Source organism: Lithobates pipiens, unplaced genomic scaffold (assembly GCF_037356315.1).
Source record: "Lithobates pipiens isolate NorthernLeopardFrog02 unplaced genomic scaffold, aLitPip1_a1.2 Scaffold_6, whole genome shotgun sequence".
Classification (NCBI taxonomy): domain Eukaryota; kingdom Metazoa; phylum Chordata; class Amphibia; order Anura; family Ranidae; genus Lithobates; species Lithobates pipiens.
The window spans coordinates 11,431,841-11,457,403 of NW_027507881.1; the positions used below are offsets into that span (position 1 = coordinate 11,431,841).

At 44.6% G+C, this 25,563-nt stretch overlaps 1 protein-coding gene across 1 annotated transcript in view; it reads right to left on the reverse strand.

Moving 5' to 3' along the window:
- Positions 1 to 25,563, reverse strand: part of LOC143958233 (uncharacterized) — a gene marked incomplete in the record, with an annotated part of 86,618 nt that overhangs the window by 14,295 nt on the left and 46,760 nt on the right. Inside the window, 6 exon segments of the mRNA XM_077467748.1 lie at positions 7,698 to 7,899; positions 14,443 to 14,538; positions 14,618 to 14,716; positions 16,244 to 16,342; positions 20,867 to 20,965; positions 24,742 to 24,840. Of these exon segments, the coding sequence (XP_077323874.1) occupies positions 7,698 to 7,899; positions 14,443 to 14,538; positions 14,618 to 14,716; positions 16,244 to 16,342; positions 20,867 to 20,965; positions 24,742 to 24,840 (694 nt within the window).

A 25,563-nucleotide genomic window follows, 5' to 3' on the forward strand; every position in this document is an offset into this window, starting at 1 on the left:
ACTCCTCCTCCTACTACTACTGCTACTATTACCTCCTCCTCCTACTACTACTGCTACTGCTTACTCCTCCTCCTACTACTACTGCTACTATTACTCCTCCTCCTACTACTACTGCTACTATTACTCCTCCTCCTACTACTACTGCTACTATTACTCCTCCTCCTACTACTGCTACTATTACTCCTCCTCCTCCTCCTACTACTACTACTACTATTACTATTCCTCCTCCTACTACTATTACTATTCCTCCTCCTCCTCCTCCTACTAATACCATTACTCTTCCTCCTCCTCCTCCTACTATTACTATTACTCTTCCTCCTCCTCCTCCTACTATTACTATTACTATCCTCCTCCTACTACTATTACTCTTCCCCCTCCTACTACTATTACTATTACTCTTCCTCCTCCTCCTACTACTATTACTATTACTCTTCCTCCTCCTCCTACTACTATTACTATTACTCTTCCTCCTCCTCCTACTACTATTACTATTACTCTTCCTCCTCCTCCTCCTACTATTAGCTACTCCTCCTACTATACTATTACTTCTTTCCTCCTACTACTACTACTCCTACTATTACTCTTCTCCTCCTCCTCCTCCTCCTACTATTACTCTTCCTCCTCCTCCTCTTACTACTATTATTATTGCTACTCCTCCTCCTACTACCATTACTATTCCTCCTCCTACTACCATTACTATTCCTCCTCCTACTACTCTTCCTCCTCCTATTACTCTTCCTCCTCCTATTACTCTTCCTCCTCCTATTACTCTTCCTCCTCCTATTACTCTTCCTCCTCCTATTACTCTTCCTCCTCCTACTACTATTTCTATTCCTCCTCCTACTACAACTATTACTCCTCCTCCTCCTCCATTACTATTCCTCCTCCTCTTCCTATTACTATAATGCCGCGTACACACGACCGGACTTTTCAACATCAAAGGTCCGACAGAACAATTCCAGCAGACCATTTTATCGTGTGTGGGCTGCAGCAGACTTTTGATTTGCAAAAATCCAACAGACTTTAGAAATGGAACATGTTTTCAATTTTTTCCGCCGGAACTCCGCTGGACCCAGTTCCTACTGAGAAATCTGTTTGTGTGTATGGCTATTCTGGATGGACAAAAACCGACACTAGGGGCAGCTATTGGCTACTGGCTATGAACTTCCTTATTCTAGTCTGGTCGTACGTCATCACGTTCGAATCCGTCGGACTTTGGTGTGATTGTGTGTGGCCAAGTCGTTCATTTGGAAAGTGGCCCGTCAGAACCGTAGAACTCGCCGCGAAGTCCGTCGGACCTAGTCCCTCAAAATGGTCCGTTATGGCACAAATCCTATTCCCCCTCCTCCACCTATTACTATTCCTCCTCCTCCTCCTATTACTATTCTCCTCCCCTTCCTCTTCTCCTCCTCCTATTACTATTCCTCCCTCCTCCTCCTCATTACTATTCCTCCTCCCTCCTCCTACTATTACTATCCCCTTGTCCTCCTCCTTACTTCTTATTACTATTATCCTCTCCTCCTCATCCACATTACTATCCCTCCTCCCTATTACTATTCTTCCTCCTCCTCCTCCTCCTATTACTATCTTCCTCCTCCTCCTATTACTATTCTTCCTCCTCCTCCTCCCTATTACTATTACTTATTCCTCCTCCTCCTCCTCCTATTACTATTACTCCTCCTCCTCCTCCTATTACTATCTATCCTCCTCCTCCTCCTCCTATTACTATTCTATACTTCCTCCTCCTATTACTATTCTATCCTCCTCCTCCTATTACTATTCCTCCTCCTCCTCCTCCTATTACTATTCTTCCTCCTCCTCCTCCTCCTATTACTATTCTTCCTCCTCCTCCTCCTCCTATTACTATTCTTCCTCCTCCTCCTATTACTATTCTTTCTCCTCTCTCCTCCTACTACTATTACTATTCTCCTCCTCCTCCTCCTATTACTATTCCTCCTCCTCCTCCTCCTCCTCCTATTACTATTCTTCCTCCTCCTCCTATTACTATTCTTCCTCCTCCTCCTCCTCCTATTACTATTACTATCTTCCTCCTCCTCCTCTCTCCTCCTCCTATTACTATTACTATTCTTCCTCCTCCTCCTCCTCCTATTACTATTACTATTCTTCCTCCTCCTCCTCCTCCTCTTCTATTACTATTCCTCCTCCTCCTCCTCCTCCTATTACTATTCCTCCTCCTATTACTATTCCTCCTCCTCCTATTACTATTCCTCCTCCTCCTATTACTATTCCTCCTCCTCCTCCTATTACTATTCCTCCTCCTCCTCCTATTACTATTCCTCCTCCTCCTCCTATTACTATTCCTCCTCCTCCTCCTATTACTATTCCTCCTCCTCCTCCTCCTCCTATTACTATTCCTCCTCCTCCTCCTATTACTATCCTCCTCCTCCTCCTCCTCCTCCCTATTACTATTCCTCCTCCTCCTCCTCCTCCTATTACTATTCCTCCTCCTCCTCCTCCTATTACTATTCCTCCTCCTCCTCCTCCTATTACTATTCCTCCTCCTCCTCCTCCTATTCCTCCTCCTCCTACTATTCCTCCTCCTCCTCCCTCCTATTCCTCCTCCTCCTACTATTCCTCCTCCTCCTACTATTCCTCCTCCTACTATTCCTCCTCCTCCTACTATTCCTCCTCCTCCTACTATTCCTCCTCCTCCTATTACTATTCCTCCTCCTCCTCCTCCTCATCCTCCTCCTCCTACTATTCCTCCTCCTCCTACTATTCCTCCTCCTCCTACTATTCCTCCTCCTCCTACTATTCCTCCTCCTACTCCTATTCCTCCTCCTCCTCCTATTCCTCCTCCTACTACTATTCCTCCTCCTACTACTATTCCTCCTCCTACTACTATTCCTCCTCCTACTACTATTCCTCCTCCTACTATTCCTCCTCCTACTATTCCTCCTCCTACTATTCCTCCTACAGTTGCAGGCATCCTCCCGGTACAACTTGGGGGATGAGGGCACTTCTGTAAGGATTAATTCACCCGGCCCCAGACAGCAATTAGAAATGACATAATCAAGTGCATACAATTCATAAAAAGTCCATAAATAATAAAAATGAATATATGAAAGTCTTCATAGCCGCCTCCCCTATCCAAGCGTCTGGCTCCCTGATCTACATATCAGAGCACCAGACCATGGATTTTCAATTGGGGGGGTTTGAAGCACCTCATTAGAGCCAGAGGCTCTGTTAGGCTTCAAAAAAGGGTGGCCTCTGAGCGCAGAGCATTGCACTCCAAGCCCACCCAGTTATGTGACCATAGCAAATTAATTTTTGGGGAATCACATTGTGTCCAGAGCCCATTTGACCCTGCTTCGGGTCTAAAAAGAGGGTGAGCTTGTATTGCACCTGGTGCAAAGTTTGCAGTACACCGTCTACAAGAAGGCTTTCATATATTCATTTTTATTATTTATGGACTTTTAATGACTTTCTATGAATTGTACACACTTATTGATTATTTATTGGCACTTAAATTGTATGGTTTCACAGACACTAGTTATTAGTGCTATCACACTGAGAATTTATTATATTTTATTGCTGTTGTGGAGACACATAGGTGATATCAGCAGCTTTTTTGTTTCTTTTGTTAAAAACCTTTTTTCACTTACCACTAGGTGGCAGCGTACAACTATTTAATGTTTTTTTTTTCTAATTAGAAATGACACTTATAGCAGCACTTCAGTGAGAAGCAGCTCTAGGGAAGGAGAAAGAAAAAGGTGCCTCTAAGTGCAGCATTTCACAGATTTATTGCAAACAAGTGGTTAAAAACACAAGATTCTCATAAGGAATGAGCATGCCAGTATAAAATTCCTGTGTAGTCTTTGCATAGCCCGTGTAATCCTATGCAGTCTATGCCCAGGGCCGCTGATAAGGCAGTACAGCCAGCCCTTCTGCACTGGGCCGGGCCCTATCAGTTTAAAAGGGGGGCCTTGGACACCCGCAGAGTAGGAGGGCCGGCTGTACTATCTTATTGCAGATAGCAGTCCTCTTCTGCCTTCCCCCGCAGTGCTGCCAGCCGTTCCTCCTCTTTCCCCTTCCAGCTTCACTGCAGGTGGATTGGTTTTAGGTACATGTGCTACTTGCATCTGCTGTCTTGGCCCCTCTGTGTGCCCCTTTGCCCCATAGCGCTGCCGGCTTCCCTCCTCTCCAGCCAGAACCTGGATGTTTCAGGATACAGAGTAGGGGAAGGGGTCGGTAAATGTGTCATTTTCTGGCCCCTTCCTTTCCTGAATAAACACAGTGAGCGATTGATACCAATCACTCCTGCATCCATTCATCACTGAAATACAGTTTACTATGCTTCCATGTGTGAATAAGCATGAAGCCTCAGAGCGCTTCTCATTCATTCATCTGTGCAGCTGAGATAGCAAAGAAAGGGAGTGATAAATCTATGTCCTCAGTCACTTTTGGCGGTAGGCCCAGATGTCCAACAGCAGCCCTGCCTACGCCTCCATGTGGGGAGACAGCCGGTCAGCAGCTGTCATCATCCCAGGAGAGCGGGGAATCGAGGAAGCAAGAGGTCAGCCCGGCTTCCGGGACCATGCTGAAACGCGAAAGTGACATCAGGCGATGGGCGGTAACGCATTTCGGAGCACACGTGGATCGCTCCTTCGTCTGAACTCTGACCGGCTCTCTCCCCACATAGAGGCATAGGACTACCTAGGATTACACGGACTATATGAGGATTTATACTGACAGAAGACATGTGCAATTTGTTTAGTTCCTAAATAGTTTAAGGAATTTAGACAAAATTATTTAATTCCAAAATTTCCGGATTTCTGAAATCTCAAATTTCTGAAATTTTCGGAAATTCAATATTTTGGAAATTCGGAAATCCAAAAATGAAAAAAAAAAAAAAAAGAAAATCTGAAACAACTAATTACATAGTTACATAGTAATTAGTTGTTGTTTCAGATTTTCTGTTTTTTTTTTCCATTTTCGGATTTGCGAATTTCCAAATTTCCAAAATATTGAATTTGCGAAAATTTGAAAATTTCTGAAATTTGAGATTTCAGAAATCCGGAAATTTGAAAATTCGGAAATTTTGGCATTAAATAATTTTGTCGAAATTCGTTAAACTAATTTCAAATTAATTTTCAAAACTAATTTTCAAACTAATTTTCAAATTTCCGGATTTCTGAAATTTTCAAATTTTGGGAAATTCTATATTTTGGAAATTTGGAAATCCGAAAATGAAAAAAAAAAAATAAATACTGAAAATCTGAAACAATAATAAGGTAACTATTACTATTAAATTATAGGTATTGGAATTTCAAATTTGGCTGTTGGTGAAAGTAACAAATAGGAACTTATTCGAAGTTATGAATTATCCGAAATAACGAATGCCATATCTAAATGAATGGAAGGTACCAAATTAATAATAAATAACAAGAATAATAAAAATGTTTTATTATTATTATTTATTATTATTTTTGTTCCATTCCATTTGTTTACATGCGGCATTTGTTATTTCGCATAATTTGTAACTTCAGATAAATTTGTATTCGTTACCTTCACTAACAGCCAAATTTGAAAGGAAATTACAATACCTATAATTTAATAGTTATTATTACTTAGTTATTATTTTGAATTTTACGGATTTTCTTTCTTATGTTCGAATTTTTGAATTTTCAGATTTTCAAATTGAGGATTTCTGAAAATTTGAATCCGTAAGTTTGAAAATTCGGAACTCGAAAATCCAAAAATTCTGAAATTCTAAAAAAACTCTGAAATTCAAAAATCAGAAAATTTGAAAACTCGGCTTTTCAAAATTAACGAACTTAGCGGCTTCGGATTTTCACAATTATGAACTCTAATCTTAGAGATAAGGATTTTACAAATTTTACAAACTCTAATAAGGCTTACCTGTAGGTAAAATTAATATCTCCTAAATCTGCATGGCTTATGCCGCGTACACACGAGCGAATTGTCCGGCTTACTTAGTCCGGCAAACAATCCGGCGGACTTTCTACCGAACGGACTTGGCCACACACGGACACACAGAAAGTCCGGCGTTTGCTAGCGCGATGACGTACAGCACGTACGGCGGGACTAGAAAAAGGAAGTTCAATAGCCAGTAGCCAATAGCTTCCTTTTTCGTACTTGCTTCTGAGCATGCGTCATTCTTAGTCCGCCGGACTAGCATACTGACGAACGAATTGTCCGCTGAAACCCAAGTCCGGCGGAAAGATTGGAGTGCAAAAATACTTTCTAAGTCCGCCGGACTTTACGCTGGAAAAGTCCGCTGAAGCCCACACACGATCGAATTGTCCGCTATAATGCGTTTCGGCGGACTAAGTAGGCTGGACAATTCGCTCGTGTGTACGTGGCATTAGGAGACATCAGCGGTGCATGCGCTCTGAAGGTCCGGTGTATTGTGCCGGAACTTGCCGGAACGCATGGCTTCCGCGCGGCTCCAGCCACTCAAAGCACCAGGAACAAACGCTGAGGGAACATGTCAGCTACCTCAGCGGTGACCGGGCAATGCATACTAGCACATTATGCTATTGTCTTGCAGGTTATTTTTTTTCAGCAGTTTACTACCACTTTAGGATTCGCATATTATTACCGTATATACTCGAGTATAAGCCGAGATTTTCAGCCTCTTTTTTGAGGCTGAAAGTGCCCCCCTCGGCTTATACTCGAGTCATCGCTGTCTGCCCGCTCGATCAGCGTGTCGAGCAGACAGACAGCGGCCATTCTATAATTCAAAAGCCGCGCCTCCGGCTCCGCCTTCGCCTGTGATAGGCGGAACACTGAATTTCCCAGCAGCCTGTGTTCCGCCTATCACGGACATCGTATCATCCTCGTACTACGGACGAGGATGATACGATGTCCGTGATAGGCGGAACACAGGCTGCTGGGAAATTCAGTGTTCCGCCTATCACAGGCGAAGCCGGAGGCGCGGCTTTTGAATTTTACAATGGCCGCCGAGGCGCCGACGAAGAGGGCACGGGACGGGACGGAGGCAAGGCACGGCACGGGACGGGACGGGACGGAGGCAAGGCAAGGCACGACACGGGACGGAGGCAAGGCACGGCACGGGACGGAGGCAAGGAGGCAAGGCACGGGACGGAGGCTCGGGACAAAGGCTCGGGACACAGGTAGGCTGGACACACACACACACACACACACACACGGATGGAGACACACACACACACACGGATGGAGACACACACACACACAGGGATGGATGGAGACACACACACACAGGGATGGATGGATGGATGGAGACACACACACACAGGGATGGATGGATGGAGACACACACACACAGGGATGGATGGATGGAGACACACACACACAGGGATGGATGGATGGATGGACACACACACACACAGGGATGGATGGACGGACACACAGGGATGGACGGACACACAGGGATGGACGGACACACAGGGATGGACGGACACACAGGGATGGACGGACACACAGGGATGGACGGACACACACACAGGGATGGACAGGCATGTCTCACCCTCGGCTTATACACGAGTCAATAAGTTTGCCAGTTTTTTTGGGGGTAAATTGGGGGCCTCGGCTTATATTCGGGTCGGCCTATACTCGAGTATATACGGTAAACATTTTTGAGTTTTATGGTCATTAGGTCAATGATGTTCAGTAATTCATCTCTAATTCTCTACTCCATTCACATCAGAACCCGGCACTGTTCCCATTACCCGTCCATTGCTGCTCTATTGCCCGGATGTGCGCATCCGTGAACTTCCAGTACACCGCCAGCTTCTTCCATTCGTTGGGTTTTAGGTATTTAGTTGCCAGCCTCCACATGACGGATCGGATGTGTTGTGTCTCTAGGCGATGGTCTTGTTTGAAGGTCAGGTGTCTGGCCACCCAGGAGTCAGAGTCACTGTTCATATTGTCCTATGGCGAGGAAGAAAACACACGTAAATCTACCACTAAGATTTCTCCTTAAGGTGCATACTTACAGGTCATGGGACAAAATTATATTGGTGCCCTCTCCCCCAGCAGGGCCGCTGTTAGAAATCATGGGGCCCCATACAGCCTATCTGATGGGGCCCCCTTGACCCCGACCATAACCCACCCTGGCTCCGCCCACAACCCCACCCCTCATTCCGCCTCTGCCTCCAAGCTGTCAGGGTGGGGGGGGGGGGGGTGTCTGGAGGCAGGAGCTGGAACATGTAACATTTATAGCGCCCCACCATTCATAACTGCATCTGGATGGGAGAGATGTCAATGTTGTGCCCTTTCAGTTTGTGTCTTCATACACCACCGACTTGGTTACCTCTGATCTGTCACATTTAGGTCTGGAAAAATAGAAAAGGATATTCTTTTCAAATTTTTTTTTTTTTCCTACCTGAATGGACACGGAGGAAGGTGGATCTAAATGCACACAAGTCAGTTCATACCTGTAAACCTACATGGAGCTTTCAATCAGGTCTGCATGAAAAAGGACCTAATTGCAAAGCTTGTGTGAAAGGTTATCAAAGGGGTGTGGTTTGGGGGTGGTAAAAATTCAGCTTGGCTGTGTGTTTTTACTGTCCCTTCCCCATCACATGTGCAAAAGTAGCATCTCACTATGTGCTCATGATGTATGGCTCTGTCAGTGTAACATGACTGTGTGGTGCTGACTTTGTTATGGCTATTCTGAGTTATAGTCTGTAACACACAGTACAGCCATATATCAGGAAAGTCAGCACCACACAGCCATGTTACACTAACAGAGCCATACAGCACCTGCTGTGCCCTGATCATCATAATGATAATAACCATGAGCACACAGAGTCTGGGGATTGCACATTATACAATAGTGTGACCTGTCAGTGTGTGTGTCTGTGCAGGGGACTGCTTGCCTGTGCACCACTGCCATGGTCCAGATTACTCCTGCTGCTCTGTCTGTCTCAGCCGCCTCAGTGATAAGTCCCTCAGGTTGCAGCACTTACTGAATGAAGGGAGCCGTATAACAGTAATATCCATCCGTCGGAGAGGCATACAGTGATCAGGGAGAACTTTAGTTTGTGCAGGTATACTGAGAACAGCATGCAATTGTATCCCTGCACCCGAAAGTGGAAAAAAAGTCCCTCTTCTGCTTTCACCTCCTGGGCCCCTCTGGTAACCTGATGGGGCCCAGGAAATGAAAATATATTTCTTATATACCTTAGTAATCAAGTGGGTGCGGGTTAATATAGTTATTTAGCTTCTTTTTTTTTTGCTAGAAGTTAAAAGCTGCTCGGGCCCCCCCTGCTGGCCAGGCCCGGTACAACAGGGCTGGTTGTACTGCCCTATCAGCGGCCCTGTCCCCCAGCAACCTCCTTCTGTCACAGATTCTAACCTAAAGTATCTCTAAATCATGTGTTAAACAAAAGGCCCGCGGACCAAATGCGACCCCCCATGCCACTTCATGTGGCCCTTGCACCCAGGGCTTTTTTACACAGCTGTAATGTGGCAGAGCTCAGGTCCAGCTCTCGCTTTCCGCTTACCACTGTTGCTTGTAGACAAAAGCCATCTGTTTTACAAGGACAGCTTTCCTCTCAATGGCTCTCACAGATCCTTGCTTGCCCTGAACCCACAGCAGGGACAAGGAAGAGTGCAGCGTGGTCACAAGTGGCATGGGGGGGTGGGGCATCATGTGGTAGGGTCTGTACATAGCGCACTCTTAAACCCTGAACTCTGCGCATAGCGCACCCCTGAACTCCTCACTATGTATGTATGCATAAATAGTATAATGTTTTTAGGACAGTAAGGAGGCTTCTTCACAGTAAGAGCTGTGAAAATGTATAATAGACTCCCTCCAGAACTAGTTCTGGACAGCTCAGTAGATTGTTTTAAAATAGAGCTGGATGTATTCCTAAATACACAAAATATAACTGGATATTAAAGTATAACTAAAGCCAAAACTTATTCTTTACTTTCAGATAAAGTGGGGAGGGATTATATCCCTATAAATTTGTATTGCTGTCAGTGCCCCAATTAGGGAGATTCACCCTCTCTATTTGTCCTGTTTACCATCAACATTGAAAGTGAAAGTAAAAGAAAATCCCACATTTTGGGTTGTCCCCAGAAAAGTAATAGAGGGGAAATCTTCTGATGGGGACACTAGTCCTGGTGACCTGGGGGTCCTCAAGGAATTCCCAGGGATTTCCCCTCACTTCCTTTTCTGAATATGGGACAGGAAGTGAAGATAAATCTCCCCAGTGGGGCACAGATGGCAAAAAAAAAAAAAAAAAACCCAACAGGGATTATAACCCTCCTTTATTCTAAAAAATAAAGGCTTTGCCAGTGTAGCACCCTCGTCCAAGAATGGGGCTACAGGTAAATTTAGTAATGCTGGGTGGTAGCCAGCCTGGCTGATTTGTAGTGTTTAGTGGTCAAATGACTTCTGTTCCAATTCTATTCAGTTGTGGGTTCCCCCTTTTGTCAGTAGGTGGTACTGTTGCCTTTGACATTAGTGTGATGAGCTACAGTACATTTAAGTTATGATAAACATACTTTTCAGAGCCAATCAGATTTGTTGCTATGAATGCTGGGAGAAGCTATTTATTGGGAAGAAGTCTTAGTTTTCCCACCCGTGGGCTACGGCCTGGGTGGATGTGTGTGTGTGAACAGCTCCTGGCTGCTAGGCCTGAAGCCTGAGGCCTATCCATGTGTTCTCCTGGATGCTAGACCTGTCCGAGGCCTATCAGGGTGTTCAAGATTATGCTGAGAAAAGCCTGCTAAAGATCTAAAACGATCCTAATGCCTTGTACACACGGCCGGAAATTCAGACGGAAAAGGTCCGATCGGATTATATTGTCGGAAAATCCGATTGTGTGTGGGCTCCATCGTACTTTTTCCATCGGAAATTCCGACGGAAATTTTTTTAGAGCAGGATCTCAAATTTTCCAACGAAAAAATCCCATTAGACTTTTTCCGATCGTTTGTAGAGAATTCCGATCGGACAAAGTGCCACGCATGCTCAGATCAAAATACGAGACCAAAGCTATTGGCTACTAGCCTCAATGTAGTCCCGTCGTAACGAACGAACGTCATCACATTCCAAACGATTGGATTTTCTGACAACTTTGTCTGACCGTGTGTATGCAACACCAGTTTAGGACAAAATCCATCTGAAAAAATCTGACAGATTTTGTTGTCGGAATGTCCGACCGTGTGTACGGGGCATAAGAGGGATGGAGACCTGAGATGAAGTACCAAAGGTGACTTTTGCATGGACCAGGGAACCCATGAAAAGCCTAGAAAAGCATCAAGATTGAATTATCTATAGAAATCCTACATGTTCCGTGAGTTAAGTTCAGTTACCATAGGAGACGTCCTAGGCCGCATACACACGGGCGGACTGTCCGCCCAACTAGGTTCGTCAAACAGTTTGACAAACAGTCCGTTCAAAATTTGCATGAGCGGACTTGACCACACACGACGAACGAACAGTCCGCTGAAAACTTGCGCGATGACGTGAACGGCACGTACGACGGGACGAGAGATTCGAAGTCCTATACACTGCAATGCAACCTTCGGCGTGTAAATCCTTTCTGAGCATGCGCGGAACTTAGTTTGACGAACAAGCCTACACATGAGCGGACTGTCCGCTCAAACCAAGTTTCAGCGGACAGTCTTACGGAAATTCCGAAAAACTTTGTTCGTCAGACTGTCCGCTGAAGCCCACACACGAGCGGACTGTCCGCTGAAACACTGTTCAGCGGACAAAGTTGGACGAACAGTCCGCCCGTGTGTACGCGGCCCTATTCTACAATGTACAGATGTGCTGGTTCAGTATAAAAGGTTCCTTCTGCCTTAATCTCACCTATTTTTGTCCAAGGAGTCTGCCAATCTGCCTGTTGCTGATTGCTACTAAGGGAGTCCTGTGCTCTTTCCCCTCTCTCCCACATTTTCCTGTTTGTGAGAAATAAACTTCTCCTTGTTTGAGCATAAAAGTGGCTGGCGCCCAACTTCTTTCCTGTTCATCACCCACCATGCCCAGTAACCTGCACCCTAAGGATGTATGTCAGCCCTCCCTACCCCCGGTAGTCACCATCATGCTCCCAGAAAATTAGGGTAGGCGATACACCTATAGTTCTACTGTGATAACACCATCAATTCTTGAATCTGCCAGTTAAACTATTTCTCCTTACTTACACAGCCTGCAAAGAATCTGAAGTCTCCTCTGCCAAGTCTGATATCAGGTCTTCCTGGTTGGAAGTGTCACAAGCCGTTTGGTTGTACTTCTTCTGCGACTCACAGGAGTGCAGTTCTTTTTGCACTCCTGTGACCCGTTTTCAGAAGACAGTGGGCTGAAGTCTCTCTGCTGCATGTCACAGAAGTCGGTCCAGACTCAGTGTCCTTACAACCATGGAGTTCGCCCAGATCCCTGGACCGACACCCGGCTCAGCCTCTCAGCGAGCCGATGAGAGCCTAAACCGGCTTTCCCCCGCCCCCTCCACAGCTCGGTGCTTCAGTGAGCGAGGTTGGGAGAAGAGCAGAGAACTGTGACTGACAGTCAGCAGCTCTCTGCTAGGGGAGCTGTGAGAACCGAGCGATCGGCGGCCTTCGATCGCTCGGTTCTTCATGCTAGAGCCACCGGGGACCTAGGTAAGTATAAATCAAAAAAACAAAACAAAAACTCATACTTCTCTTTTACTAATGCAGTGATTGATATGTATTATCTTCACATGCATGCAGATTTTGGATATTTAAGTTGCCTCATAAGCAGGGCCGGGAGAAGGGGTGGGCAAAAGGGGAGGCTGTCCTGGGCGCAGTGTGCATTGTAGGAATGGAGGCACCGCAAGTTGCTTCTACTATAAGGTTGACATGAGTAGTGACACCAGCGGCATCACTGCTTCTGTCAGCCCAGCGCTGGAAACAATAAGGAGAGAGCCGGGAGGAGGTGCAGTCTGTGCTCTCTCTCCCCCCCTCATCCTCATAAGCTCACACATAATGAATGGGGAGAGGGGGCGCAATTTGTCATCTTTGCCCTGGGCACTGGATGATCTTGTCCCGGTGTCCTGTCAAGAAATGTCCCCCATCGGATAGTGTCCGCCCTGTACTGCGCAGGCGCAGTATGGAGAACAAACGAGACGCCGAAAGTCTTCGATTATTAACAGGTGTTCATCAGCTCTACGCAGCGCCTGTGCACTTAATACTACATTCTGTTACACGTTCCCGATGCTCCTACAACTCTGCAAGAGATGGGGCAGTGATAAGGGCGGGTAATTCAATGTTACAATCCACCAAACCCGCCCATCAAGATTGCTAAACCCACCCTTCAGTTCTGTAAACACACCCCCCAAAGATAAACCCATTTGACAAATCCACCCCCACAAGCATCAGGAGCGTGTGACGCAATGTAGTATTAAGTGCGCAGACGCCGTCTAGAGATGATGAACAGCTGTTCATCTTCTGACACTTTCGGCGCCTCGTTTGTCCTCCGTACTGCGCAAGCGCTGCGCCTGCGCAGTACAGGGCAGGCACTATCCAATGGGGGGACCTTTCTCATCAGAACACCGGCACTGCTCGTAAGGCCCCCTAATGGGGCCCCTTCCCCCATAGCTGCCACCTATTAAGCCACTGTTCCCCCTAAATGACCACTCAGATGATTGGTTCCATATCACAACTTCCCCCCCCCCCCCACCACCTGTATGAATTAGACATGGGCGCCGTCCAAAAATTAGTTTTATTCCATTTCGTTCCGTACGGAAAAAAAAAAATTGTATTTCGTAATTCGTGAATGAAATTCAATCGGATTCGTACCAAATTACGAATTTTCATAAAATTCGTAAAATTTTCGTTAAAATAACGAAAGTTCATTATGATGAATTTATCATTATGAGGGGCTCCCACCATCCCTGTGCTGTGCCGACTTCCTGGGTTTTTAATCTTTAGTTTCGTTAACTTTTCGTAAAAATAATGAAAGTTTGTTATGATGAATTTACCATTATGAGGGGCTCCCACCATCCCTGTGCTGTGCTGACTTCCTCTGATCGGTGAACAAAACACCAGTCATGTTTCTGTTAATTTGGATCCGAAATTCGTTAACGAAATTTCGTATGAAATTCGTGAGCATAGAAATTCCCATAGGGTTCCCACAATCCCTGTACTGACTTCCTGGGGTTTTAACTTTTAGGCTTGTTAACTTTTTATAACGATTACGAATTGTCGTTATGATTTAAATTTATCATTATGAGGGGTTCCCGCCATCCCTGTGCTGTGCTGACTTCCTGGGTTTTTAACTTTTAGGTTCGTTAACTTTTCGGTACGAATTTCGGATCCGAAATTCGTAAATGAAATTTCATATTTCGTACGGAATTCGTATGCATAAAAATTTGTATTTCGTACGAAACTAAATCGCACATGTCTAGTATGAATGCAGAGTAATAATACAGAATATAAAATGCTGAAAAACACAAATGTAGAATAATACTACAGAATATAAATGCAGAGCGCATTCTGTACCTTCTCCCATTTGTAGAACCGGTCTGCCTTGATGATCATATCTGCCAGGTTTATGTGATTTCCTCGAGCAGCCACGTCAAGAGATGTTTTTCCTTGCTGGAAAAGAGAACAGTCAGTATAGGTGATCTGTGTAAACCAATCCTATGGTGTCACTCTAACTTTTGCCCTTGTATACCTTGTCCTGTAGCTTCAGATTTACACCCGCAATGAGTATCATTTCCGCCATGTCCTGCCGCCCATGTTCTGCCGCAATATGAAGAGGAGTCTGCAACCTCTGCGAAGACAACAAAGCCACGAGGACCAGATGTGAATAAAAGTCACTCTCACCATTAAAGTGGTTATAAAGCCTAAACATTTTTTACCTTAAAAGAGAAGTGTGTTTTTTGTTTTTTTGTTTTTTGCAGAATCATACTTACCTAGGTGGAAGCATCGGTCCGATGCTGCATCTGTCCCCATGTCGGCTCTAACACTGAGAACCGAGCGATCAAACACCGCCGGTCGCTCAGTTCTCATAGCTCCCTGAGCTGAGAGCTGGTGACTGTCAGTCAGTCAAAGGGGCCAAAAAGGTTCCCCCCGGAAGGGGGGAGGAGATGAATAAGCGGAAGTTCCACTTTTGGGTGAAACTCTGCTTTAAGATAAAAAAAAGACTTTTGTGTGCAGCAGCCCCCCTTATATATAACTGAGGTCCATCTAGATTCAGCGATGTTGCAAGAGAGACTCAGCTGCACCCCAGGACTCCCCTCCTCATTGGCTGAGACAGCAGCACAGCGCCATTGGCTCCCGCTGCTGTCAAAATTGGGGAGCCAATGAGGAGAGAAAGGGTCTGAATGCACACACGGAGCTGCGGCTCGGCTCGGTTGCCCCCATCACAAGCTGCTTGCCGTGGGGGCACTCACCAGGAGGGAGGGGCCAGGAAAGTCGAAGAGGGAGCCGGCAAGAGGAGGATCCGGGCTGCTCTGTGCAAAACCATTTCACAGAGGAGGTAAGTATAACATGTTTGTTATTTTTAAAAGGAAAAAAAAAAAAACGAGACTTTAGTATCTCTTTAAGTTAAAAAAAAAAGACTCAAAGGATGACATTTCTGCATGTCCCATTTTATCTCAACGAATAGATTTGTGTTTCAGATATAAAGCAGATCTTATTATTTCAGTGTAGGGCGATTGTAGCCGCAGCAGTGCATTGGGACAGAAACGATTGAGTACTGTCCGTGATGATGATCTTCAGGCTGGGTACATAGTGGATGCCGTTGCGGCTCCCAGCAGGGGGTCCGGTGCGTCCTGGTTCACCGTTTCAGGTCTGATTTCAGCCTGAATTTTGGGCTGAATTTGGACCTGAAACGAAACCAAAAGACGCACAGGACTCCTGTGCAAATTCGCACCGGGGCCGCATTGGAGATATGTGAACTGGTTCCATAGAGCCGGTCACATTCACCTGCTATTGCGAATAGCATCCAATTCACAATAGTGTGAACCCGGCCTGAAGGACACATAACTGAAAAATCTGTTAGTTGAAAACTTTTTTAAAAAAGGGTCATGGAATCTACTCAGTTGTTTCTGTTCCAGTGTAGGAATATTTCACACTTCTGTGTTGGAATACAAAAATTTAAGCTTTACATGAGGTTTTCTATTGTCCTCTCATTGCATTATGAAGTGTTAACATCAAAGCTGCTGCAAGTCACATTTTATGTAGTGCATGTCCACTCAACACCAAGGTAGGTACTTCCTCACTGATACCAACATCTGATATTTTAAAAAGGTAACATTAGAACACAAAAAGGAGAACCAACAGTCATAAAACTTACGTAATCGGTGAGATCCAGGTCACATTCACAGTCAATGAGAAGCTTCACCATAGCTGGGAAATTCTGCAGGACTGAGATGTGCAGAGCACTTGACTTTTGCTGGAGGAAGAATTCATTAGACAAAAATCCATTGATTAGACAAGGATTTTTTGAGTAGACTAGAATTCATTAGACAAGGATCCATCGATCAGACAAGGATCAATCGATCAGACATGGATCAATCGATCAGACATGGATCAATCGATCAGACATGGATCAATCGATCAGACATGGATCAATCGATCAGACATGGATCAATCGATCAGACATGGATCAATCGATCAGACAAGGATCTTTGTCTGATCAATGGATCCTTGTCTGATCAATGGATCCTTGTCTGATCAATGGATCCTTGTCTGATCAATGGATCCTTGTCTGATCAATGGATCCTTGTCTGATCAGACAAGGATCCATTTATAAGACAAGGATCCATTGATTAGTCAAGAATCCATTGATTAGTCAAGAATCCATTGATTAGTCAAGAATCCATTGATTAGTCAAGAATCCATTGATTAGTCAAGAATCCATTGATTAGTCAAGAATCCATTGATTAGTCTAGAATCCATTGATTAGTCTAGAATCCATTGATTAGTCTAGAATCCATTGATTAGACAAGACATCTATTGAATTAAACAAGAATTCAATGATTCCACGAGAATTCATTGATAAGACAAAAGTCCATTGATTAGACAATAATTTATTGATTAGACCAGAATCCTTTCATTAGAAAAGGATTCATTGATTAGACAAGGATTCATTGATTAGACAAGGATTCATTGATTAGACATAACTCAGACATTCTATATTGACAGTGAATAGTAGAATCCATATTGTCTAAAACACATCACCCCGATAGGCCCCTTTCACACGGGCGGCTGTTCTGCCGCTGTTAAAAGCACGTCTTGTTATTTTGAAATTCAGAGAATTCTGGCACAGCGTTCACTGGCAGTTGTACATTGCGATTAGCTGCGTTTAGCTGCGTTTGGAAAATTCTTGCCATTTCTGATGAGCTTCCTATTGTTTTTCTTTCCTTGTTGCCGCTGCTATCTGCAGGAGAAATAGTACACTGCGATTACCTGCAGTTATGTGCAGATAGCTGCAGTAAATCGTTCCTGGACGCAGTCAACTTTATTTTTTATATCTGCACAAAACCGCATGTAACAAAACCGTCACTAAACGCAGTGTGTGAATGGGGCCAAAGGAAAGCATTGTGTGCATTTAGCTGCGGTAGATAACGTCATCTGTCCGCAGCTAAAAGCACAATTCTATCCGCCCGTGTGAAAGGGGCCATACTGGGTCACCAACTTCATAGGTAATATTGTATATTCAGATCTTATTAGAACTCATTATGTAAAATAGGGGGGGGGGGGCTAGTAAAAGTGAATTACAATCAGCCACTTTATAATCTTGGCTGTTGTCCATACACCCCTACAATCCTTTCTTGCTTGGTGCATGCCTGCAGCTTGTAAATGCTGGGCCCGTTGTTAGCCGAACAGCTGGGGCCCTGGTCAGAGTAATGGAACTGCTTAGCAACTCAGCCATTATATACATCATTTAGCTATTCAACATTCAACAGCAAAGCTTTCAAGTGCTAATAAGGAGTCTGGACTAAACACCTACATTGGATGATTGCTGCCTGGATTGGGAATATTGAGCCATATCTCACCTGAACGACCATCCCCTGTACAGTGGGGGAAATTAATTTGATACCCTGCAGACTTTGTAAGTTTGCCCACTAACAAAGAAATGAAGGGTTTATAATTTTTATCATAGGTATATTTTAAATGATCGCGCCACAATATCAACCAAAAATCCAGAAAAGAAAAAAACAAACAAAAAAAAAACACTATACAAATGTTATAAGGCGAGTTGCAGTTCTGTGAGTAAAATAAGTATTTGATCCCCAACCCTTGTTGGCAAACACAGAGGTAAGACGTTTATTATAGCTGATGACAAGGTTTGCACGCATCTCTGGAGGGATTTTGGTTCACTCTTCTTTACAGGTCTTCTCTAAGTCCTTAAGGTTTCTTGGCTGTCACTTGGGAACTCAAAGTTTCAGCTCCCTCCATAAATTTTCTATAGGATTAAGGTCTGGAGACTGGCTAGGCCACTCCATGACCCTAATGTCATAAAGTCAGGCGCATGGAGTATATGCTGGACGGTAGTCCAGGCAACCATGCAGCAATAGCTGCTGAGATGGAAATGATAGTCTTTGATGCCAGGGCACAAGTTGTGAAGCACTGCTGGGCTGCTGCCCTCAGAGTTCAGCCAGCTCTGTAAACAAAAAACACAAGAACTAAGGAAGGGGGAGTCTGTTTTAAACCAGCAACTCTGTCCTCTCCTGGTGACATTGCATCCGCCCGAATGTTCCAAGCTGGTTTGGCGTGGACTTCCTATGTACCATAAGTTCTTCCATTCCCTCTCCACTGCTTCCCAGGGAGCCTAAACCTGTGGACCATGCAGGAGTAAGGCCACGTACACACGGGCGAACAGTGTTTCAGCGGACAGTCCGCTCGTGTGTGGGCTTCAGCGGACAGTTTCAGCGGACAGTCTGACGAACAAAGTTTTTCGGAATTTCCGTAAGACAGTCCGCTGAAACTTGGTTTTGTCCGTCCAAACTTAGTTTCAGCGGACAGTCCGCTCGTGTGTAGGCAAGTTGGACGGACCAAGTATCGCGCATACTCAGAAAGGGTTTACACAACCGAAGGTTGCATTGCAGTGTATAGGACGTCGTTTTTCTAGTCCCGTCGTACGTGCTGTACACGTCATCACGTTCGTTTTCAGCGGACTGTTCGTTCATCGTGTGTGGTCAAGTCCGTTCATGCAAATTTTGAGCGGACTGTTTGTCGGATTGTTTGACGAACTAAGTTGGGCGAACAGTCCGCCGTGTGTACGCGGCCTAAGGGCTTAGGGACCTTCTGGCAGACGAGCCAGCTAACAATAAGCCTTCTTTTAGATTACATGTTGCATTTTTAACCGTTGTTTAAATAAACTCAAGTGGCACTTCCCCCTTCCTATCTTCTCATGACCTTAGTGTGCTTCTTCTTAAATCACGCTTTTGTTGCCCTGGCGGTATGTTTTGGGTCATTGTCATGCTGGAAGACCCATCCATGACCCATCTTCAGTGTTCTGGCTGAGGGAAGAAGGTTCTCATCCAAGATTTTACAATATATGGCCCCATCCATTGGCCCTTCAATGCAGCAAAGTGAGTCTGTTCCTTTAGCAGAGACCCAACTCCAAAGCATCATGTTTCCACCTCCATGCTTGACTGTAGGGATGGTGTTCTTAGGGTCATAGTCAGCATTTTTCTTCCTCCAAACACAACGAGTGGCGTTAATGCCAAAGAGCTCAATTTTGGTCTCGTATGACCACAGAATTTTCTCCCAATCCTTCTCTGAATCCTTTAGATGTTTTTTGGCAAACTTCAGACGGGCCTGTACATGTGCCTTCTTGAGGGAGGCGTTGCGGGTGCTGCAGGATTTTAATCCATGGCGGCGTATTGTGTTACCAATGGTTTGTTTGGTGACTGTGGTCCCAACTGCCTTGAGATCAATCACAAGCTCCTCCCGCGTAGTTCTGGGTTGATCCCTCACTTTTCTCATGATCATTCTCACCCCATGAGGTGACATCTTGCATGGAGCTCCAGACAGAGGGCTATCGATGGTTATTTTGTATTTCTTCCATTTGCGAATAATCGCTCCAACAGTTGTCTCCTTCTCACCAAGCTTCTTGCTGATGGTCTTGTAGCCCATTCCAGCCTTGTGCAGGTCTACAATCTTGTCCCTGATGTCCTTTGACAGCTCTTTGGTCTAGCCCATGGGGGCTCCTTGAGGGTAGGGACTGATGTGAGTGTGCAATGTACAGGGATAGGGACAATTGTAGACACTCACTCAGGTTGAACTGGATGGACTGGTGTCTTTATTCAACCTTACTAACTATGAAACTATGATGGTGAGGTTTGAATGGAAGAAATATTCTGTGGACAGGTGTCTCCTTCTCACCGAGCTTCTTGCTGTTGGTCTTGTAGCCCATTCCAGCCTCGTGCAGGTCTACAATCTAGTCTCTGGTGTCCTTTGACAGCTCTTTGGTCTTGCCCATGATGGTGAGGTTTGAATGGAAGAAAGAGATTCGGTGGACAGGTGTCTTTTATACACATAACGAGTTGTCGTAAGAAGCCCCTTCTTAAACTGACAAGACTAATCTGTGTACCACATGAGCACCTACCGTAGCTAGTCTGTGGGAGTCAGAATTATTGTTGGTTGGTAGAAGATCAAATACTTATTTTACTCACTGAACTGCAACTCAATTTATAACATTTGTATCGTGTGTCTTTTCTGGATTTTTGGTTGATATTCTGTCACTATCATTTAAAATACACCTGTGATAAACAATTATAGACCCTTCATTTCTTTATAAGTGGGCAAACCTACAAATTCTGCAGGGGCTTCAAATAATTATTTTACCGACTGCATATACATAAAAAATGTATAAATAGGGCTTCTAGTGCTTACATAGATCCATAAACACATATCTTGAACTTCGCTTGGTCATAAGGGTACATCTAATATCCTGCTCACCACTCACATTGTTTACTGCATTGATATTAATTCCTGCATCAATGAGGGTCCTTGCAACGTCCTCCAGTCCATGGAAAGCACAATAGTGAAGGCAGTTCATTCCTTTCTGTGAAAAGAAAAACTGAGATTTTACATTGGTTCCCGCAGACAGAGTTTGTGTACAGAACATCCGAAAACATTATTCAATATTGCATCTTTTTTCAAACACATTCTTGTTCAGGTGTGGCCAGTCTTTCTAAACAAAGGTCCATTTTACTATTCTTCAGGCTTCAGGGGGGCTGGACTGTGGCCAGTGATGGGAGAAATGCCCCAGAATCAGTGGGAGACTGGAGTCAACAATGTCTCAGGCTTCGTGGTCAGGTGGTGCAAAAAAATTAAATAGCATCTGTGGTCAGTAAAAAAAAAAAATTATGCCCCATCACTGGTATTAGCAGGAGGAATATACCCCATCATTGGTGTCAGTGGGAGGAATAATGTCCCAATCATTGGAATCAGTGGGAAGAATAGTGCCCCATCATTGGTATCAGTGGGAGGAATAGTGCCCCATCATTGTTAGTGGGAAGAATAGTGCCCCATTGTTGGTAATAATGGGAGGAATAGTGCCAAATTATTGGTACCAGTAGGAGGAATTATGCTCCATCATTGGTATTAGTGGCAGGAATAGTGCCCCATCATTGGCATCAGGGGGATGAATAGTGCTCCATCATTGGTGTCAGTGGGAGGAATAGTGCCCCATCATTGGCATCAGTGGCTTGAATAGTGCCCTAATATTGGTATCAGTGGGAGAAATAGTGCTCCATCATTGGTATCAGTGGGAAAAATAGTGCCCCATCATTGTTAGTGGGAAGAATAGTGCTCCATTGTTGGTATTATTGGGAGGAATAGTACCCCGTTATTGGTAATAATGGGAGGAATAGTGCCAAATTATTGGTACCAGTAGGAGGAATTATGCCCCATCATTGGTATTAGTGGGAAGAATAGTGCCCCATCATTGGCATCACTGGGTTGAATAGTGCTCCATCATTGGCGTCAGTGGGAGGAATAGTGCTCCATCATTGGCGTCAGTGGGAGGAATAGTGCTCCACCATTGGCGTCAGTGGGAGTAATAGCACCCCATCATTGGTATCAGTGGGTTGAATAGTGCCCTAATATTGGTATCAGTGGGAGGAATAGTGTTCCATCATTGGTATCAGTGGGAGAAATAGTGCTCCATCATTGGTATCAGTGGGAAAAATAGTGCCCCATCATTGGTATCAGTGGGAAAAATAGTGCCCCATTGTTGGTATTATTGGGAGGAATAGTACCCCGTTATTGGTAATAATGGGAGGAATATTGCCAAATTATTGGTACCAGTAGGAGGAATTATGCCCCATCATTGGTATTAGTGGGAGGAATAGTGCCCCATCATTGGCATCACTGGGTTGAATAGTGCTCCATCATTGGTGTCAGTGGGAGGAATAGTGCCCCATCATTGGTATCAGTGAGTTGAATAGTTCCCTAATATTGATATCAGTGGAAGGAATAGTGCCCCATCATTGGTATCCATGGCTTGAATAGGGCCCTATCATTGGTATCAGTGGGAGGAATAGTGCCCCATCATTGGTATCAGTTGGTTGACTAGTGCCCTATAATAATTGGTATCCGTGAAAGGAATAGTGTCCCATCATTGGTATAAATCCGGAATTATTCAGACTATCATAAAAAGCCAACGCATTTGGGGATTCAAAGGGTCCCCTTCGTCATGGCTTAGTTCTGCAGAACACAATGTGTACTGGAATGATAAGATGTTGAGGTAGGACGTCCCCAGATGGTGGTTTAGCCTTTACCGACATCTGGAGCTCTGTGATTAGCATGCATGTCTTGCAGCACAGAGGTTCTGGATATTATTCTCAGCTGTGACGTGTTCTACTGTATTAGTATGATTTTTTTTCCTCCACTAATACTGAAGATATTCCCCATTCTTTTCCTCTTATCACACTTTTTCTCGGGGCGGAGGAGGATGAAAACTACTGGTTATAGGCCATACATTCTCATTGCAGTAACGTGTAATGCAGTTTACTGGAAGATTGTCGAGGTCATTTCACCTCTATGTGTCAAAAAGGATGATCTATTTCAGGAAGTTATAAGAACCATCACAGTGCTAAAAATGTCATTACATTCTGAAAATCACTCATCACTAGTCTTTCCAGTAGTACAAAAATGTAGTCTATATATACACTATATGGGCGAAAGTATTGGTACACCTGCCTTTACACGCAAATAAATAAGTAAATTTACAGGTGGTCCCCGGGTTACAAACAAGATGGGGACTGTAGGTTTGTTCCCAAGTTTGTTCTAAGTAGGGAAAAGGTAAATTTTTTAAGTGTAGCTCCAGCCAAAAAATCAATTTTTAAGCTTTTTGGATAACATAGGGAAGGGTTATCACCCCTGTAACATTTGTTTTGCTGTCTGTGCCTCTGTTCAGAAGATTTCACCTCACTTTCTGTCCCAATGACAATTGGATTTTGAAAATTTCGGGTTGTTAGGGAAACAAGGTTTGGTGATAAAACATCAGTGGAGACACCTTTTCCCCATATTGACTCTTATGCCCCGTACACACGTTCCGATTATCGGACCACAAAAGTCGCTTTCGGACAGCTCGTTCGATAATCTGATCGTTAGTACGCAGCTTTCGACAGCCGATCACAACAGTCCGTCCAACTAAATCCGAAGGAACAAACAGGAAAACTTTGGTCGGATGACAGCCCATCGTACGACAGTCGTGTAGTCAGTACAGTATGCGTCCGATAAAAGTCATTAGACAAACACCACGCATGATCGGAAACATGAAAATAAACCAGAAGGACACACAGGTCACACGTTTTTGACATCATTTAAAATACATAGCTACGCAGGACGGAAGATTTTTCCAGAATCGTACGACAAAAGTCTTACACACATTTTGCACTGTTGTATTCAATCTTAGTTGTATACAACAAAATGTGAACGATCGGTCTTACGATAATCGGAACGTGTGTACGGGGCATTACAGGAGAGAATTTCCCTTCCTATGGGGAGATTTCCTCTCACTTTCTGTTATCTCCCTCCGTTTGTAACTAGGAGTCGTTTGTAAGTCGGATGTTTGTAAGTAGAGGACTGCCTGTAATGGTATCCCAGTCTTAGTCCGTAGGGTTCAATATTGAGTTGGCCCAACCTTTGACGCTACAACAGATTCACCTCTTCTGGGAAGGCCGTCCAAAAGGTTTAGGAGTGTCTCTATGGGAATGTTTGACCATTCTTCCAGAAGCACATTTGTGAGGTCAGGTACTGATGTAGATGAGGTGGTCTCCACTCAAATTCATCCCAAAGGTATTCTATCAGGTTGATGTCAGGACTCTGTGCAGGCCAGTAAAGTTCCTCAACCCAAACTCTCATCCATGTCTTTATGGACCTTGCTTGGTACAGGAAGGGGCCATCCCCAAACTGTTCCCACAAAGTTGGGAGCATGAAATTGTCCAAAATGTCTCGGAATGATGATGCTTTAAGAGTTCCCTTCACTGGAACTAAGGGGCCAAGCCCAACCCCTGAAAAACAGCCCCCACACCATAATCCCCCCCTCCACCAAATGATTTGGACCAGTGCACAAAGCAAGGCTTCTTTTAAATGCAGTTTTGACCACATGGGTTAAACAGAAAGATGCCTGGCTGGAAGGTAGGCTTAGCCCACTATGCTTCTATATCCACCAGTGGCGGCGGTTGCTCCATCGTTTTTGGGAGGGGGAGGGGGGGGGGAGCGACGGAGGCGGCAGACAGACCTGACTACGGATCTCCCCCCACACGGATCCGGATCCCCCCATACCCACACCCATTGTCTTTCATCCTCTCCGGACACATCAGATTTTACCTCATTCTGCACGTTGAGATCACTCCCAGCTTCTAGCAAAATCCGAATGCAGCCAAAGTGCCCTCCTTCTGTAGCCATATGCAAAGCCGTATTTCCCTCCTATAGACACATAATAGGAAGATTTACATACATAGTTAGTCAGGTTGAAAAAATAGAGGCCATCTAGTTCACCTAACAGGAAAAGAAAAAAAAAAAAAAAAAAAAAAAAAAAAAAGAAAAAACTCCGTATACAGTATCCAATACCTACAGTTGATCTGGAGGAAGGCAAAAAAAATCCCCAATAAAGCATGATCCATTTTACTTCAGTGGGGGTGGGGAGGGGGGTGCGAGCAACACCCTTTCTGATCCCCCAGGGGGCAATTGGGTACTTTATGGATCAACTATACATGGTGTTATTGCTGGATAGTCCCTGGATCAACTACCCCTGGTGGTATTACCTATAAATGCTAATATCCTGTTATATTTCAAATAGTTAGGAATGCATCCATCTCTTTTTTTAAAACAATCTACTGAGCTGGCCAGAACTAGATCTTGAAGGAGGCTATTCCTTATATATTTATACATAGAGATCATATCCCCCCCTTATGCATTTATACATGGTCATCATATCCCCCCTTATGCATTTATACATGGTGATCATATCCCCCCCTTATACATTCATACATGGTGATCATATCTCCCCCCCCCTTTATGTATTTATACATGGAGATCATATCCCCCCTTATGTATTTATACATGGTGATCATATGCCCCCCTATGTATTTATGAATGAAGATCACATATCCCCTTATGTATTTATACATGGTGATTACATCCCCCTAT